Source organism: Sorghum bicolor, chromosome 5 (genome assembly GCF_000003195.3).
Source record: "Sorghum bicolor cultivar BTx623 chromosome 5, Sorghum_bicolor_NCBIv3, whole genome shotgun sequence".
NCBI classification, from domain to species: domain Eukaryota; kingdom Viridiplantae; phylum Streptophyta; class Magnoliopsida; order Poales; family Poaceae; genus Sorghum; species Sorghum bicolor.
In genome coordinates this window covers 69,274,961-69,294,776 of record NC_012874.2, presented here as the reverse complement: position 1 = coordinate 69,294,776, position 19,816 = coordinate 69,274,961, and the positions used below count along the sequence as shown (strand labels likewise).

General features: G+C 46.4%; 2 protein-coding genes across 2 annotated transcripts; both read right to left on the bottom strand.

The window, feature by feature from the left end:
* On the bottom strand, window positions 1,295–4,460 carry LOC8070186 (WD repeat-containing protein VIP3). The gene is made up of 2 exons (XM_002449897.2): window positions 3,970–4,460; window positions 1,295–2,064 (listed from the first exon to the last, which is right to left on the bottom strand). Exons 1-2 carry the CDS (start codon window positions 4,312–4,314, stop codon window positions 1,441–1,443), a joined length of 969 nt encoding a protein of 322 aa, XP_002449942.1. The 5' UTR covers window positions 4,315–4,460; the 3' UTR covers window positions 1,295–1,440.
* LOC8082073 (cytochrome P450 76M5) lies at window positions 5,038–7,108 on the bottom strand. Its single transcript, XM_002449896.2, has 2 exons — window positions 6,142–7,108; window positions 5,038–6,039 (listed from the first exon to the last, which is right to left on the bottom strand). The coding sequence occupies exons 1-2, from the start codon at window positions 7,081–7,083 to the stop codon at window positions 5,413–5,415; spliced, it is 1,569 nt and encodes a 522-aa protein (XP_002449941.1). The 5' UTR covers window positions 7,084–7,108; the 3' UTR covers window positions 5,038–5,412.

The window sequence follows — 19,816 nt, the reverse complement described above, 5'->3', positions numbered from 1 at the left end:
GTTGGGGTTAGGGTTTTGGCACCATCACCTTCTCCGTCGTCGTCAGTATGGCAGCGGCGTGAGCTCCTCTGGCGGGGAAACTGATGCTCTCCCGCCGGCGAGGACGGGGGCGATCGAGGTCCTTCCTGTCCTGCGGCGGTGGCCTATCCTTCGCCTCCGGGACGCTGCGCTCTTTGCACCGAGTCGAAGCAGACGGAACGGGGAGAAGGCCAGATCATGTTGTTATTACAAATCCTATATACTGGGTGAATTATGGTCCGAGTCAGACTCGGATTATTTGTTGTGTGAAGTTGGACTCTCGTTTTCCGATTGGTTTTTTTAGAACATGTTTGATCGTCACTTACTCCCTCCGTCCTTAAACAAATTTTAGGATTGTTATAGAAGAAGTTAGGCCTTATTTAGTACACCTTAAAAACCAAAAAAATTTCAAGATTCTCCATCACATCGAATCTTGCGGGTCATAGACTACGATACCAAGGCATTGTTTATTTCTGAAAAAAATTTGAATTTCAATACTGTAGCATTTTCGTTTTTATTTGACAAATATTGTCCAATCATGTACTAACTAGGTTCAAAAGATTCATCTAATAATTTATAGGCAAACTATGTAATTAGTTTTTATTTTTGTCTATATTTAATGTTCCATGCATATGCCGTAAAAGATTTGATATGACGGTAAATCTTGAAAAAAATTTGGTTTTTGGGTGAACTAAACAAGGCCTAAAATTTGGCCATAACCAAATAGGGCAGTGCCAAAGTTTGGACAAAACAATGTTGTTTGATTCAACCGGCCAAACTGGGGCAGATAATCGTGTTCTGGGCCTCCAGAAGCTCATACGGGCCGGATGGAAACTGATCTGATTGCGGGCCGATCGGAGGCCTCCTTTGCGCAAACGTGGAATTAAATAAAATTTATTTTAGATAATAACGGGAATTCTGCTAAAAAAAGATAATGACGGGAATTAAATTATTGTTAGGAAATACATCATATGAGGGATTAATGTTTTTTTAGCCTGTTACTTTTAGGTAACACAATAAGGGACTAGAATAGTGGGGGTTTTTTTTTTCTTTGACAACAACTAGTAATCGTTTGTCGAGATAAACACCTGGGGATGGTAGGAAAACCGCATTCCAGATGTACTTAGCAAGAAACTCAGTGCAAATACACAGAAGTACATAACCGTGGCAAATATATAGAGTCTCATCTTAATCACCCTTCAGACAAGAACCACGAAAATGGATCACCTGTAAAAAAAATTCGAGACAAGCATGCAACTCAACAACCCCAGGACAATTACGTCAAACACGGAACACATTAGCTTCGCTTGCAATTAGCACCTCAATCAGTACGCTACAACAATTCTTCCAACCATCATGGCCAAATTCGAATCTCTGGTTGGAAACAGAGTACCACAAAGGCGTTGCAATGGTAAAGAAAACCTATGAGTAATCATACAGGGAGATGCTCTTGTCATCCGACGCGCTAGCTAGGCGCCCAGCCCGGATTCCCGCCCCACCTGGCGGCCGGAAGGCCACAGCCCAGACCTGGTCAGAATGGTTGCTCATGGTCTGCACCGAGGTCCTCATGTTGATGTCCCAGAGCCGGACTGTGCGGTCACTGGATCCCGTAGCCACCGCCAAGCCATCGGGGCTCACGTCGATGCTCAGCACCCAGCTCGCGTGGCCTGACATGGCACCGATGAGGCTCTTCTCCTTGGCGTCGTAGATGTGGATGTGGCAGTCATCGCAGGCCGTGAAGAGCACGTGGGGATCCACTGGGGAGAACACCATGGACCGCACCGGCATGTGGTGGCCCTCGAGGTGGTGAAGGAACTTCATGCGGACAGCGTCGTAGATGGCAATGGTGCCGTCCATGGACCCACATGCTAAGAGCTTCCCATCAGGACTCCAGGCAACTGAAAGGACAAACTTGCCACTGCCTGTCCTGTCAGGGCGAGCTCCCTCTGGACGTGGGACAGTCAGGCTGGTAATTGGCTGCCACCTCTCTGTGTCCCAGAGCTTCACTGATCCACTGCCACCACCAGCTGCAGCTAGAGCATTACCCTGAAAAGAAAAGAATATGGTGTACCCCAACCTGTCAATAACCAAACTGAAGAGAGAACAGCCAATTTGACAAATCAGATGTAACAGGATAGAAGCATAGTCATGATTTGCCATCATCTTTTATTACCTGGAATCAAGTACAACAGAATATGCCAATCAGCTGTCTAAGTTTTAGCCAAAACAGAATATCCAAACTAATATTATCAAACAGTGGCAGGTGAGGCATTTCAGGAGAAAAGAACTGAATGAACAGCCACTAACACACATCCACTGTGTATACATCAAATTCTACATCATAAACATGTCTATCAATATGCATTTGTGGCAACCATGTGCAGGGAAATTAATTTCATGTTTGAACAAGGTTCAGGATAAGCTGGCACATGATCCCAGAATGATTTATACTTCTATAGTGTAGCAAGCTGAATCACATCAAGATAATATCGAACTCAAATGACATCAGCTTTACTACTCCTACTTCTCCAAATCAATTGTTTGAAGTGGTATAACACTGTCCAAATGTGGGGAAAATTCAATACATTTCAACACAAATACAAATTAGAAGTATTCAAAAAACTAGATTAAGGGCATGTTTGGATACACATGGCTAGTTACTAGTTGTGCTAAAATTTAGCCCAAATTAGCTTGGCTGGCTAGTTGGCTAACAATTAGTTGAAGACTTGTCTAAAAAATTAGCCCACCTATTAGCCCTCCTGTTTGGATGCACTAGAGCAAATTTGGGCTATTTTTTAGAGCTAGTAATAAGCCCTTGGATCCAAACAGGCCCTAATTAAATATAGTAAGGGCTTTGAAACAGTCCACAGGCAAAATGAACTCCCAAATCAAATCCAACCCGATAACATTGAAGCTTTTACCAACTGAATGTACTGACAGCATGTGAAATAGTTCAAACTGGTTTATCAAACAGATATATAATGGAACCTGATGCAGCACGACCATAGAAATCTAAGCACATAATCTGTCGCAAAGATGTCTACACAAACCTTGCATCAATGCATATAAGTTGACAATTGCATATTATTTTCAGTAAGGACCACTTTTTAGCTATGTAACAGGAATGTAGAATCAACAGTACAAGCAAGTGATTGCAAAAACACTAAAAAGGGGGATGTCAATAAATGCAGACCAAATACTGGCAACAAACAAGTGAAGGGCTAGAAGTGTCTTGATTTGGTGGCAACAACAAAGCAAGAAACAAGTAACAGGACATACTTGCCTTCCCTATGTACCAACCACAGGCCTCACCTAAAAAATACATGAATGACAGTTGGGGAAGCTTGAAAACGACCATTTATTTTCAGTGTGCAAGATCTTAATTTTCTTACTTCCAAGGCTAGAATTAGCATTTTAAACTGAATACAACAAAATACAAGCAATCTGAGGAATACTCTGTTAAATTTTCAGTTTTTCACAATAAGTAAAATTGCAAACTCAAGAAATCCAAAACAGGACAGCACTTTTACTGCCCTGCGATTGTACTAAATTAAAGGGAGCTTATTCATATGTAGAATTTTGTTTTTCCTTAACTGTACAAAACACTACTAGTGGCAGTCATGTATTCAAGGCCACATTTTTATGATGGGATTCAACCCTGAAATCTACAATGAACCAGGCCATCTAAGGAATACTCCAATCATTATCAATTTGAGCTACCACACTTAACAATAACTATAGAACCCACAAAATCCAACCCAGGACAACACTTTTGCAGCACTCTGCCCAGGAATTACTAGAATCACCGCACATCTAATAAAATCCCGCACATTTGGCTCATTCTCCTATGGATTTCAACCTAAATTCGAGCAGAAATCGCAACAAAGCAACCATTTTTGCCTTTAAAAAAAAACAGAGTCCCAACTAGAGGGGAACCAGCCACGCGCTCACCATGGGGTGGAACTGGACGCCCCAGACCTCAGACGGCGGCGCCTCCAGCGTGGCGACGGACGCCCCCGTGTCGACATCGAAGACGCGGATGAAGCTGTCGAGCGACACGGCGGCGGCGAGCGCGCCGGCGGGGTGGGCGGCGAGGGAGACGACTCCGAGCGCGTGGCCGCGCGCGGGGGATCCCAAGGCGGCGAGGTCGTCGGGGAGCCAAGCGCGGACGGTCTCGTCGAGCGCCCCGGTGAGGAGCACCGCCGTGGGGCGGTGGTCGGCGGCGGGCGCCCAGGCCGCCGCCCAGATGGACTCCTCGTGGGCGCCGTCCACAGACTTGAGCCCCGCGAGCTTCATCTCCCCTTGGCTGCGTCTGGGTCCCGAACGGCTGGTTCTTCGCCGGCGAGCGGAAGACGAGGTGGAACCCTAGATCGGTGCTCGATCTGGAGCGGGGTTGGGGAAAGTGAGAGAGGGAGGGAGAGCAGAGGAGGGCTTTGTGGGTTTTAGAAAAACAAGGTTTTTTTTTTAATTTATGGAATCGTATAGAACAAATAAAAAGACTTTAATGATGACCAAATTAAATAAGATGTTGAAAAAAATAAATCTATACCTATATATCAACTTTACATTCAGTGTGAATACCTAGAACCCATGTAGTCAATAATCACCATGACTAGTTTGGACGATATTTTTTTATCTTGATAGTGACAATATATTTGTTTTGCATGCATTGCATGCATAGGCAACATAGGTGAGTGGGAAATAAATAAAAAATGTGTTATAGGTACCACAAAGATCTTTTTACATCCATACATGCATGGGGTGCAAAAAATAAAATTTAGTAAAAGTGTGTTAATGGTACAATATATTTACATATGTTTATAGAATTAATTTGCTCGAGCATAAGAAATACCAACACTGACAAGTACACGTGGGCCATGGGTACCCTCACCGAGGCCATAACCGGCATCCTAGGACTAGGGTAGCGGGGTCAACTGGATGAGGACAAATCTCACCTGATAGCATATCATCTAGTTGGTGGACGAGGAATAGATAGATATAGATGAAATTGACTAATCATGACTCCTTGAAATCGACTAGATTGAGATTATACTATAACCAATTACAAAAGTAACCTGTAAAGCGATAAAGAAGGGACTTCATCTATAACACTATCCCTCTTAACTATATAAGAAGGGACAACACAATCACACCCTCCCTAACCAGTACACCACATAAGCAATACAAGCATCATCATACACTGGATTATATAGGACACATATTATCTACCTAAATAAACAAGTATTAATATGTGTCGTCTTGTGTGCTAGCCTCCTGGATCCTACGCGTGATATACATCTATTATTTGCCTGTGGTACAAAACATATATAGACATACATACTTGTTCCCACTTTATTTTTCCCCCTTACGATGTGTTACATGTAGACCAACACATCACACGGTAGACACCAGCACAGCATGCAAGGGGGTCGCGGGATTCAGCACGGTGCCATAGCGGTCCCTGAGGTCCATGCCCTCCAATCCAACCCCATCACCATCAGCAGGTAGTCTCCACTCATTTCTGTGCAGAATCGATGCCAACAGCAACGGCACAGACCTGGCGGTGTACTCCATTCCAGGGCACACCCTTCGCCCGGCACCAAACGGCCGATACGCCTCTTTCACCATTGACGAGTGCACCTCCTGGCCAGCAGCCAAGAACCTCTCCGGGATGAACTCCTGGGGACGAGGCCAGGCGTTCTCGTCCCTTCCAATCGCCCACAGGTTGACGACGATGCCCGTCCCTTTCGGCACATGGAATCCACCTAGAAACACGCCGTCGTCTGCAACCACCTCACGCGGTATCAGAGGCACTGCTGGGTGGAGACGAAGTGTCTCCTTCACCACGGCATGGAGGTACGGCAGCTTGCTGAGGTCGCTCTCCGTGACGAAACCTTTAAACCCTAGTTGCTCAGCAAGCTCAGCCTTCACCTTCGCCATCTTGTCTGGGTGGTGAAGCAGCTCCGCCATCGCCCATTGCACCGTCACCGTGCTCGTGTCACTCGCCGCGATGAACATATCCTATACACCCATGATGCAGGGATCGTGCAAAGTTTATACTTTCTCCATTCCAAATTATAAGACATTCCAAAAATTTTGGAGAGTCAAAGTGTGCATACGTACTGTTAGAAATGTAGTGATCTGTTGGCGCGTGAGCTTGGACATGGCCATCTTGGAGAGGAGGATATCCAAGATGTCATTGTGCTTCTTGCCGGAAGCTAACCGTTTCTCAATGATCACTTCATCAAAGAACCTGAACAGCTTGGCTAGGTGCGTGGAGATGCGGCGGCGCGAGCCGAGGAGGTGTTCCAGCGGCGCCAGGAAAGGGAAGGCGTCGGAGACGCTGGGCTTGGACCATTCCTCGAGCACGGGCACGACGAGGCTCTTGAACGACTGTGCCTGCTTCTGGTCATCACGCAGGTCCACGACGTCCTCGGAGAAGAGGACGTTCGACACGACGTTGAGCACCGTGCCGTTCACGGCCTCCCGGATGTTCACCGGCGTGCCGGCACCGGAGCCGGAGCACGCCCTCACGTGCTCGGCGAGCTGTTGGGCGCGGCGGTCCAGGACGGGGCGGATGGCCTCGAGGCCGTGGCTGGAGGAGAAGCCGGCGCCGATCAGGACGCGGAGCTGCCGCCACAGCTGGTCGGAGCTCGGGAGGAAGACCATGGACGTGGCGCCGTACGACAGCGCGCGCACGTTGTCCGGGACGAGGCGGGCCGCGAGCGCCGCGTCGTTCTTCGCGAGGGCTTCGTGCGCGATGGCGGCGGAGGAGATCACGGCCATGGCGCGGGTCAGGCCGAGCCGGAGGTACACGATGGGCCCGTAGGCTTCGGCGAGGGCGACGAGGCTCCGGTGAGGGTTGTGGCGGAGAGGGCCGATGACGTAGAGTAGGCTGCCGAGGAGTGGGTGGCCGGCGGGGCCAGGAGGCGGCGGTCTGCTGGGAGCAGCGGCGGCGGCGCTGCTGGAAATAGGCTTCCGCCTCTGCATGGATCCATGCAGAGTGGCGATGGTGAACGCCAGCAATGCCAGTGCGTAAGCAGCAAGCAACACCGAGAACACCATCCTGTCGTGTGATTCAGTGTGTGTCTGTGTGTGCGCTGTTAGCTTGCTAGCACGCCAAGATATTTATAGACATTTTTGTGTGTGGTACTAACCCTAGCTCTAGGTTAATCTAAACACGCGTGTACAGTCTAGTAGTACATAGAAAACAATTGTGTGACGCTAGTAACGATGTGCCCTGATCTTTCCTGACCATTGGATGGCCTTAGGCCTGTCTTAATGTATGTTTTATGGATTTTTTATGCACATTAAATAGGGTGCCACATCAACCGAAATAGAGTTTTTGCATGTATTGAGAAAGAGAGAGAAGAGAAACATTTCATGCATGGGGATGAAACGAGTGAGTATCATTTTCAAAACATTGGAAACCAGACGAAACCACCATTGAGGACGTTTGGGCGTTTCGTCCAGGCACCGGCGAGGAAGCAAGGCACGATCGGGGCTCCTCCACGTGAGCCGAGGCCATCAGGCGCAGGCAGGGCTCCTCCCCTGCGAGCCGAACGAAGCAGACGGCACAAGTGGAGCTTCTCCGCCGCGAGTGAGGAAACGCGGCGTGGTTGATGCTTCTCCGCCGCGAGCCGAGGCCACCGAGCACGGGCGGAGCTCCTCCGCCACGAGCAGAGCTCTCCTCCCCCGCTAGGCGCGGGCAGGGCATGGTACGAGCTCTAAGGGACGTGGCACGAGTAACGACTGTGATGTGAGCTTGGGGAAGAAACGATGGGACCCACGAACGGCTAAAAAATCCCTGTGAAGCTATGCAACAAAACTGTGCACTGATAGACCCCATGTCACCCTGTTTTATGATGGGTGTCACGTCTTGGATACTAATAAGTGAAACCTCCCACTAAGATTGGCCTTCAAAAATTTAGGACTATTAGACATAGATGAGAGAGCATATAAATATTCTAAGAGCAACCCCATTAGGCTATCTAAACCCATTATCTATCTGACATTTAGGTAGTGAAGGCTAAAAAAACACCCTTCAACGCGTTACTTATGGCTTATGGGACTATCTACTTCTGTTAGCCCAACAAATTCCCTTCCTACTTATATTAGCCTAACAAATTTGGCTACCTATTTTTTTTTTCTTCTGTCTCATTAACACTGGCACACGGTTAGGCACGACATGAGTAGCCACTTCGGACTGCCCCTATAGTGTTGTGGCTGGGGCGCGACCTGAGCACGATGACACGACAGACTAAGCCGTCGTGCCCAATAGTGCAGTGTCATGCAGCCTGTTTTGCCATCTATACACCGGTCCAGCTAGCAAAATTGAAAATAAGAGGTGTCTGCCCCCATCTGATTAATTTGATTTGATTTTATTTCAGTATCGTTTTCACGTTGGACACGCCTGCACAATTTTTTAATGCTCTTGGAGCACTCACAATAATGTCCCTCTCCACCGGCTCCAACCAAAATAAAGTTAAGAGATCTGCTAGCTCCACCCCCTATCTGATTTGATTTCTCAGTATATTGTTAATTTTCAGTTCTTCACGTTGGACACGGCTCCATGAACCAAGCACGTTTTTTAAAATGCAAAAGAGCACACTTGTCTCTTAACTTCATCCTTATGCTTGCTTTAGTTTCTGTCACAACAAGCATTTCATATTGGTTTTACTATTAACCCATGACTCTACATGGACCATGAGATCTGCTCGGCCCTCATCTGATTTGATTTGAGTATCAATTCCACGTTTGTAAATGCCAGCTCATTATTTAAATAATGCACAAGAGCACACTTGTTTCATAATGACATACATCTTAAATAATACCGAACACTATATATATATATATAGTGTGTGTGTGTGTGCGCGCGCGCGCGCGTGCACGCAAAGTTCACAAGCACCCTAGACTAAGGATGACCCAAACGAAATCAATCAACCTTAATGAGTTCTGTGTTATAGATCTTGGAAGGTCCATTGAAATCCTTACACACTAGTAGATAGATGGGTTAGATAGATGGGTTGTAATGCCGGTTGAGAAACCCCTTTAATTCCGGTTTTCCCAACCGGAATTGGGAATCCATGACTAAAGGTCCAGGCTTTAGTCCTAGGTCATGCATCCGGGATTAAAACCCATCTTGAGAACTCAAAAATAATTTAAATCCTGTAGACCTCCCTCTTACGTGTGTGAAATTTGAACCCAAAACCTCTCGGTTGAGAAACCCCTTTAGTCCCGGTTTTCTCAACTGGGATTGGGGATCTGGGACTAAAGGTCCAGGCTTTTAGTCTCGGTCATGCAACTGGGATTAAAACCCATCTTGGGAACTCAAAAATAATTTAAATCATGCATACCTCCCTCTTGCGTGTGTGAGATTCGAACCCAAGACCTGTTGTCTCGCACGTATCTTCCTTACCAACTCGACTGCACACTACATGTACTACATGTGACAATGTCTTGGACACTCTCCCTTTGAATTTACATGTGGGGGACCTTTAGTCCCGGATTTGGAGACTTTTAATCCGGGTTAGTGACTTCAACCGAGATTAAAAGGTCACCCTTTAGTCCCAATTGGTGTTACCAACCGGCACTAAAAGTTAGAGGACCTTTAGTCTAGGTTAGTAACACCAAACGAGACTGAATGGTGGTTTTTAGTCTTACCAACCGAAACTAAAGGTCTCTGCTACAATATCCGTTGGGCACAAGATTCTATTCCCGGTCGATGGTTCCAACCGGAACTAAATATCTATTAATCTCGGGCTCAATTTAGAGCAGGACTAAAAGTGTGTATCAAAAGTCTATTCCGTAGTAGTGACAAAAGATTCAGCAGCCTTTATTTAGATGTCGTCGTTGTCGTCGTCTTTGTACATATAATTCCAGTAAGCTTGAGGTTCTTGCACCTGATATCAAACTGGTTCACTTCAACTTGGCCTTAATTACCTTTTTTTCTTAGAATCTTTTTGAAAATTGTTGACATCACAAAAGATGCATAAAAATTAGTCAGATCATAAAATAGTCGATCATAATAATTAGTCAGATAACATGGCCTTCATCTCCCGGATACAGGAGGGCGCGCGCTCCTCAATGCCTAGCCTAGCCTAGCCTAGCCGCCCTACTGGCAGAAGCTCTCCAAGGCCACAACAACCTCTTCGTTGACTGCACCGCCGCGCCCACTACTAGGCACCAACAGCAGCAGCAAAAACTCTTCCCTCCAACCTCCTCGAACACCTTCGTGTCTGCCCTTGTAAGACCTTGTTTAGTTTGAAAAACTTTTCGGTTTTTAGAACTGTAGTACTTTTGTTTTTATTTGAGAAACATTATCCGATCATAGAGTAATTAGATTTAAAAGATTCATCTCGTGATTTACAGATAAACTGTGCAATTAGTTTTTATTTTTATCTATATTTAATGCTCTATGCATGTGCCGTAAGATTCGATGTGACGGGAAATTTTGAAAAGATTTTGGTTTTTGTGTGAACTAAACAAGACCTAAAGGGAGGCACGCGTGAGAGATGCATGGCACACGCATGCGGGGCACGACGTACTGTACGTACTAGGGAATTTGGAGATTGATACCAATTTTGTTGGAGGCCTTCTTTTTTTTTTTCTCAATTTTGTCGTAGTAGCTCTTATTGTTGGTTTATGTCAGAACGAACATTTCATATTGTTTCTGCTATCCATACTTGTATATAGCATTTTTACTACTACATTTTTTTTTGAGATTACACGGTACAACGCAGACACTCAACACGCACGCACACTCACCCTTATGAACACACGTACGCAAACCCTATCCCTATGAGCACCTTCGAAGGACTAAGCCAGCAAATCTTGAAGTTCACGAAGTCACCACAGGCGCCTCGCTGTCGACGGGCACGTCGCCTACCACTTAATGCATAGCGTCAGAAAATCCTAGAATAAATCCAGAATAAAGTGCCGCACCCAGAATTTGAACTCTAGGTGGGAGCCCCCCAACCAATAGCCTTTGCCTACATTTAGTTACAACACAAACAATTATTGTGAATATAAGTGGGACACGGACCCTTGCAACGTGACAAAAATAGTGTGCCCACCTCGCTATCACCAGTTCCGTACTTGTCGATGCATGGGCTGCCGCACCCAAACAACAAGACCCCGTGACAGGCCACCAGACCCAACTGGAACAACAGATGGTTTGTTCGATTTTGAAGTTTAGAGAGGAAAAACAAATTTTTAAAAAATTTAAAAGAGAAAAAGTGTACTTTTTTTTTAAAAAAATATTCAAAAAATAGAATAACAAAAGGGGTTTCATTTAAACCAAAATCGTTTTAAACCGAAACTGTGAAAAAACTTAGAATTTTGTAAAACTAATTTCGAAAATATACTCTTTTGTGAACATATTTGAACCCAATCTTCAAAGTAAAAAACAAATACTTTCAGAAACTTTTTAAATAAAAATTTAGAGATATTTAGAGGATGTTTTTATAATTTTTTTTGAAACTATTGTTTAAATTAACACTTTTTTGCTAAACATATTAAAAATACATTTTAATGATTTTTCAAACTCAAAATTAAACTTACTTTAAAGGCAGTGAAAAATTCATGGCAAGTATATACACCCAAAATATGCGGCGCATTTCAAACTTTTGAAGACTATTGCGGATGGGCTGACTCCTTTGAGCGCCATTGTTGTCACCACCACCGCGTGCCAAAAAGCGGCGGCAGCAGCCAAGGAAGAGCCCGAGGCGGGAGCCCTATCGACAGCGGAGGCGCATCGCCCTGGGCCACCTCACGGGGAGATGGGGCGGTGTTAGTCTTGCGAAAATTGGTGGTTCCCCTTTTCATTGAGACATTGTTAGTTTTATGAGGTTTGTAATGTCAATTCACCTCTTTGTCAACCTTAACTTGTCCTATATTTCAAGGTGCAAGCAGCTATGGCGGTGGAAGGACCTCACTTGGCCTCTTCTGGACTTCTGGTGAGCTCAAGGCGGTGGCGCCAAACAACAACACGAAGGAATGTGAAGGAGAGATAGATGACAAGAGACCATGAGCTTGCGGTCAATTTTTGGTTTTTTGATACATTCTGGATGCACTAAGAAAATCGGCGCAGAAATTTTAGACGCTTCAAGATTAACGCGTATTGGTATAGATTAGATTTAGATATCGTCAGCTCGGGTTTAGATTTAGAACTTGTACATACAGTATCATCATCATCATCACACTATAAAAGAGCGAGTTTTTCAAAGAAGGCTCTTCCTTATTACATAATGACCGTTCCATCTAAGCGACGTGCTATATGAGCCCTCCATTATCTAAGATCTTATACATATAAGATATAAGACTCCTCTTAACCTAAGACTCATCTCACCGACTCAATCTTATTTACGCCATATGTCGTCAAAGATATTACTTCCTTGTTAACAACGGTTAGGTGAGTAAACAAATAGGACTCCTGTATGAGCAGCACAGACAAAATCGAGCCTATTCGATCTATCATAACGCACAACCGAGGGCTGGCTAAATAACAAAAAAAGTATGGGGGATTTCACATAACACACACAATCGAGGGCTGGCTAAATAACAAAAAAAAAGATGGGGGATTTCACAATGCCAGGGCACTTGTTTGTTGCTGAGATGAGCAGAGCAATGAGAGGAGGAAGAATCCATGCCATACCTAAAATCAGGAAGAGATGCCGCTAGGTCTCTTTTGGGGGCGGAGCCGGTTGTGCCACTAGGCAGGCGGCGTCAGAGCAGTAGAGGGAGCACTACCCGACTGGGAGAAGAAAAGAACAAAACCCTCCGGCCTTGGCTCACGAGTTCGTCGTCTATAACACTCCAAATTTTTGAATTTTAAATTTAGTTTGAATTTAATTTTATTTTGGCTCAATTTGAATTTTTGAGAAATATTAAATAATTTACAAAATTAAATAAAATTAAATATAAGGTAGAAACCTTGCTCATATGCATTCATGCCGCTGCATTTATTTTTGTTTGATTTGTGTGCTGATGCTTGTAGTTTTTGTTGGAGAAATAATTAAATAGGAGAAAACTATTTTTAAAAAAAAAAGAAAAAAAAGAAGCGAGGCAAACGCCCTGGGCCGGCTTTCCCCCCCTCTCTCTCCTTTCCCCTCGCGCCAGCCAGCAGGCCGCGCGGCCCATCCCGCGGCCCAAGCCGCGCAGCAGCAGCTCCCGCCCCGCAGCCGCTGACAGTGGGGCCCGCGAGTGGGTCCCACCCGTCAGGGGGGGGGCATCTTCAACCTCCGTCCGATTCGGACGGGGTGAGCAACCGCCGCGCCGCCTCCTTCTCGGCTTCCGTGCCGCGCGTGGATCGAGAACCCCGGGACCACCCTAGCCTATTTAAGGCACCCCTCGGCCGCCCGCACGCGCCCCTAAACCCTAGCTTCGAAATCCGCGCCGCCGCCGTTCTTGCCGAAGCTCGCAGCGCCGCCGACAAGCTTCTCTTCACCGTCGTCAACTCGCGAAGGTATGCACGCCATCGCGTTCGTCGCGCCAAGCCGCGTCCGCCCATGCCCCCTGCTCGGCCAACCGAGCCCTGTAGCGCCGCCGCCGGGAGCTCCGGGCGGCGCCAATGGCGCCACCACCGCCCGCCGGCCGTCCCTGCGCCCGCACCGCCCCTGCTCCGGCGCGCGGTCCACCGTGGACCGCGGCCCAGCGCCCCCGCACGGCCGGTCCAGTGGACCGGGTCCATGCCGCCCTGCGCGCCTCCCCCGGTCCACCATGGACCGGTGGACCGCTCCCCTTCCCCCGGTCTACAGCGCCGCCATGGACCGGGCCAACCGCCGGCCGCCACGTGGCCAGGACGGCCACGGTCCCCGCGCGCCCCTGCGTTTTTGCAAAAAACCCCCTGGGTTTCTTTGAAATCAACCCGCGCTCCATTTAGTTTTAGATTTATTTAATTTATGCCCCTGCTTTTACAGTTTAGCCCCTGCACCCGTTAGAATTTATATATTTAATCCTAAATGCTTTTTAATTCAGTTTTTAATCAGTTTTATTACGAAAAATAGTTCAGTTTATCTACAGGAATGCCATTTAACTTGTTTTAGCCATAACTTTTGCGTCGTAACTCCGATTTAGGTGATTCTGGTCGCTATGGTTTCGTTTCATCGAGTAGGATACAGTAGCGCAGTTGCTTTATGCTTTCGCATGCTTTGGTGTACTGCTTCTGATTAAGTTTGTTTCCTTGCATGTATTGTTCCTATGATTGATGATTGTCGCGTTTAGCCAACGAGACGTTCGTGAAGGAAGAGGTTCAGGATCCCGCTGAGTTCGAGCAACCCGACATCGATCAAGGCAAGTGCAGACACCGTTTGATCATTTTGAACCTACTCATTAATGTCATTTACTTTATATGCATGTGTCCAATGAATGCAAACCCTAAGGACATGACTAGCTTTACTTATTATTCCTTGCTCACCTGGGGTTATGTATTTGGGTAGACTAGGCTATACTAGGTCTGCTTAGCTGCTCTACTCATCTTATACACATGCCTAAACAAGTATTAGTCTCTACTCAACTTGATGCTTAAATTGTGCTGAATCTTTGGTCACTACGGTGATGGCGATGTTGGATGATTACGAGCATCGTGAAGATGGTGGTGACAGGGGGAGCGGGTACCGTTGGTGGTCCGGTTTGCCGGGCGTACCCGTCTCTGCTCTCCGTAAGGACTTAGTCAGGGAGCGGCCCCCTGGGACTTACAGTGCAGCTCCAAGCTATATGGGCTCTGGCTTGACTAATTAGCAGGACCTCCACTGGTAGGGTGTTACTTTCCGGGTAGGCGTAAGGAATGTAGCTTGGGTATTCATATTAAGAGGTCGGTCAGTTCGGGGTCCCATTGCTATGGGCACGGCTGCCGCGCGCCCCGGCAAAAACTTACGAGTGGCATCCTATTAGTTGGACCCTGTGAAAGGTCTCGTAGTGAAACCCTGCCTGCTCACCTTGGCAGTGTTTTGGGGAGTCGCGACCCCGGGCAAATGGGAATCACGACTTGGAGTGAACGTGCACACCTCTGCAGAGTGTAAAACTGATATATCAGCCGTGCTCACGGTCACGAGCGGCCCAGACCCTCACTTGATGAGCAAATTGGATTCACTGGATACTTGGAGATGGAACTTGGCGAGGTTGCTACCTCGTGTTTTGGCGGAATGGCTATTCCGTGTTGGCAGGATTGCTATCCTGTGTTAATAATAGGGGTTAATCCCTGGATTACTATAATAAGTAGGATAGTCTTTTAAAAGATGCTAATTACTACTTATACTAAATAAGGGTTGGGTTTATGCTACTCATATTTAGTAATAGGTTGTTCTAGTAATTGTTATACTTAAAAGTGATCAGCTAAAATGCTACCGCAGTCAAACCGAGTCAGCTTTACATTGTTTTAAGCCTTGCATGTCATTACTTTCCGTCTGTGCTTACTGAGTTCGACATGAGCTCACCCTTGCTATAATCATTAAAGGTTGCTCGGACGATCAGGAGTACAATTGTGATTTCCCTGAGGATTACCCTGAGTCTCCCGGTTGTTAGGCTCGTGTGGTTCTGCCGTCGACCTTCCTGTGGCAAGGTGGTCCCGCTACGTCAACGTTTAGTTTCCCCGTTATTTATGGAACAGTTTAGTTTTATGTTTCCCCTCCGCACTTTGATAACTTTTGGCTTGTAATAATGGTACATTTACTCTCATTTATGTAATTCGTTTGAACACTGTGTTTTGTACCATTGATGAAGTCGGTCCATGTGTGTGAATTTGAGATCCTGGCGCACATGTGATTTGGCACCCGAATGCTCTCTTACATCCGGGTGTGACAGAAGTGGTACCAAAGCCGTGTTGACCGTAGGATCACGCAGCCTAGCTAGGAACAGCCGTTTAGATTGTCCCTTTTGGGTGGAATACACCATTGGATCTATTAACTACCTTACTAACCTGTCTCATTAGACTTTATCTATTAGCCTTATCTACTTACTTTTACTAACAGTTCAGTTTATTCACTTACTTCCTGCATTTATTACCTTGTTATCATTTATTGCTTTCCATTTCTCATATTGCATTTATATTCTTGTTTCAACTTTCACTACTTGTTATTTGAACCTTTCTTTTATACCTTGTCATTTATTATCATTCTACTCATATTACCTTCTTGTTCCTTGTTTTTCATTTATTACTTGAGTTATGTTTTATCTCTGCCTTGACAATAAATTTAATTACCTTGTTTTCACTTTATACCTTCATTACTTGCTTTTATATCTTACCATAAATACCACCAAAGTTCATACTGTCCATCCATTGTATAATCTTGGTTCATCTTCATTACACATACACTTTTACCTTCATTTATGTTATTCATTTATCCATCATTGTCATGATCTATTAACCGTTTCATGCATGTCTATGATCTTTTGTATAAGTAGATGACTCGCCATCTAACCTGCCGCAAGAGCGTTATCCGTTTCCGCCCCGTTCAAGCTGTGGAGTTCTCGTTGACTGGTCGCGTGGATAACATCGTGTTCCAGCCTAACCAGCATCTTGATGACGGTACTAACCTCCAAGACGCGGAACCCTATGAAGGACAGCAACCACCTCAAGCTCTGGTGGTGCATGGAAGGGCGCCTTGCTGGGCACCTGGAGGAGATGATCCCTTCGGTGATGATGACATGGATGATGATGATGAGGATGATGATGATGAGGATGCACCTGGAGGACCTGGAGGACCCGGAGGACCCGGTGGACCTGGAGGACCTGGAGGTCAAGATGGACTTTTTGCTGCTGATGATGGGTGGATTGTGACAGTCTGCACCAGGGATGGTGGAGAGTGTTTCTTCCACAGCGAGCTGAAGCGTCTCCTTGACCAGCAGCTGGGACATGGCATGTTCTCAGTGGAGTACCGCAGTGAGCACTGGAGTCACCCAGACTACCCGGCGTACTGGAAGGTCTGGGCACACGTCGGCAGGCCTAACCCGACGTTGAGGGCACTGAGGATCATGTCCATACATGAAGCTGTGGCTGAGAGGTCTACCCAGATGGCGGGCATTAATGATGCTGCTCGCCAGGCTTTCTACGCATACCGTGATCACTTCTTCGAGGAGATCAGCCAGGATGAGCGTCGCTACTACCCTCGCCGTCGCCGTGGAGAGTTGGCAATGACTATTGCTTCCACCACTGATGAGCAAGACCCCCGCGTGCACAGGACTGTCAAGCTGGTGGCGGTCACTAACACCGAGCTCAACAGTTCACTAGTGGAGCTGAAGCAAGTCAGGAAGGAGCTGGACGACGCCAGGAAGAGGATAGCGCAGCTGGAGGCTCAGATCACTGGAGTGCCACCGCCTTCACCTAAGTGGCCTGCTTTCTCTCCGCCTCGTGAAGATCCAGCCTATGGGGATGCCAGCGCTCGTACTACTATAGAATAGGAGCTATTCCCAGCTTAGTAATAAATAGTGCCACGCTTAGAACGTTAGCACGATCTTAGTTATGCGAGTCTATTGCTTAGTGGTTTGCTTAGTGTGCTTTGCTTGGTCTGTGTGAGAACTTGATTTATTATTGTGTTAATGGTGTGATTTGGTTCTTTGTAATGAGTGCGATGAGTTGTGGGTTATGACCACAACGCATCAAGAACAAGATTAAGTATTAAGTTTATATGAGATAGTTAGTTTGGGTTATCATCAGTCTCCTTTATTTGTGCTTTATCATATTTCATAATCGCTTTATCTTATCAGTCTTACTTTATCATGATCAGTTCAGTATCTATATATTACATCTGTTCTGAATACTGTGTTTATCAACTGAGAAAGGAAAGTGAATATCAGCTGGTTCATACTGTGAGGAAAGATTTTCACATTGCAGTTTACATTACAGCTCAGGTTTACACATATGAATTGCATCTGATTTTATTATATTATTTCTATACATCAGATGCCTGTCCACACCAGGAGCAACACCAATGGAGGAAACAATGGGCAGTCCAACAACAACAACAATGATCAGAGCGGAACTAATGCCAACCCTCCTCCTCCTGGGAATCAGCCCATGACCATAGAGCAGTTGATGACTATGCAGACTCAACTGATGCAAGGGATGGCTCATATTATGAACCACATGCAGCAGAACCAAAATCAGAATTAGAATCAACATCAAGGAGGTAACAACGCGTTTGCCCCACCTAGGGACAAGCGTGGAGAGTTCATGAAGGGACGTCCACCGTTCTTCTCCCACTCAGCTGATCCTATGCAAGCTGAGGATTGGCTTAAGGCAGTGGAGAAGCAGCTGGTCATTGCTCAGTGCAATGACAGGGAGAAGGTTCTGTATGGCTCTGGGCAGCTTCAGGGAGCCGCACAGGACTGGTGGGATTCATATTGCTTTGCACATCAGGACCCGGATACTATCACTTGGGATGAGTTCAAGGTCGCCTTCAAGACTCATCATGTGCCTGCTGGATTGGTGAAACTGAAGAAGAAGGAGTTTCTGTCTCTGAAGCAGGGCTCCATGACAGTTTGTGAGTACCGTGACAAGTTCACTCAGTTGTCGCGGTATTGCCCCAATGAAGTGGAGAATGATGAAGACAAGCAAGACCACTTCCTGGAAGGTTTGAATGATGGTCTGTCCTACATGATGTCAAATGTCAAGTATGCCAGTTTTCAGGAGATGGTGGACAGGGCATTGGTGCTTGAGAGCAAGCGCCGCAAGATGGAAGACAAGAAGAGGAAGTACAATTCCTCTCAGCAGCAGGCTGGTGCCAGTCGTCCCCGTTACAACAACCAGCAGGGCCCTCAGTCTCGCCCTGCATATCAGTCTGGCAACCAAGGACAGCAGCAGAATGTCAGGTACAGCAACCAGAGTCAGCAGACGAGCCAGCGCTACAACAACAACCAAGTGCAGCGCCCCGCTAGTCAGGCGCCTCGCCAGAATGCCCCAGCACCATCGGGCTCTCGCCAGAACTCCAACACTGTCCCAATGAAGCCCAATGTCAACCCCGCCCCCACTGGAAATACCTGCTTCAAGTGTGGTCAGCCTGGACACTACGCGAATGCTTGCCCCCAGAAGCAGAAGAACAACCATGGAAGGGTGAATCATGTGAAGCTGGAAACTGCTGAGGAGGCTCCAGATGTGGTAGTTGGTACGTTCCTTGTCAACTCTTGCCCAGCTACTGTTTTGTTTGATACTGGAGCATCACATACTTTTATAAGTGCACAGTTTGTTGAGAAACATAGTATAGCCACCTGTACCATGCAAAACACCATGCTAGTTAAATCACCTGGGGGAAAGATGCATACTAATACTTTGTGTCCGGGAATGAGCATTAAAATTAGGGGGGTAGATTTTTCTGTCAATCCCATTGTGTTGGGTTCAGAAGGTTTAGATATGATATTGGGAATGAGATGGTTGTCCAAGTTTAAGGGTACCATTCAGTGTGCTGAGAAGACAGTGGCTCTAACAGCACCTAGTGGGAACAGAATTGAGGTCAGAGTTTCTATGTCACCTAGCAGTGAAGGAACAGTTTACCATGTGAGCAGTGGGTCAGTAGAAGACATTCGAGTTGTGAAAGAGTTCCCTGATGTGTTCCCAGAGGATTTGCCAGGTATGCCACCTGAACGTGAGATTGAATTTGTTATTGATTTATTACCTGGTACTGCACCCATATCTAAGAGACCTTATAGAATGGCTGTTAATGAGTTAGAAGAACTTAAGAAACAACTAAGGGAGTTACAGTCTAAGGGGTATATCCGTCCTAGTTCCTCACCTTGGGGAGCTCCAGTTATCTTTGTAGAGAAGAAGGATGGGACACAGAGGATGTGTGTAGACTATAGATCTTTG

Bases quoted from the DNA above. Each gene is read 5' to 3' on its own strand.
- LOC8070186 (XM_002449897.2), bottom strand. From the start codon at position 4,314: ATGAAGCTCGCGGGGCTCAAGTCTGTGGACGGCGCCCACGAGGAGTCC. The intron at 2,065-3,969 runs GTGAGCGCGTGG...TTTTCTTTTCAG, and splicing joins GCGTCCAGTTCCACCCCATG to GGTAATGCTCTAGCTGCAGC.
- LOC8082073 (XM_002449896.2), bottom strand. From the start codon at position 7,083: ATGGTGTTCTCGGTGTTGCTTGCTGCTTACGCACTGGCATTGCTGGCG. The intron at 6,040-6,141 runs GTACGTATGCAC...ATGGGTGTATAG, and splicing joins AGATCACTACATTTCTAACA to GATATGTTCATCGCGGCGAG.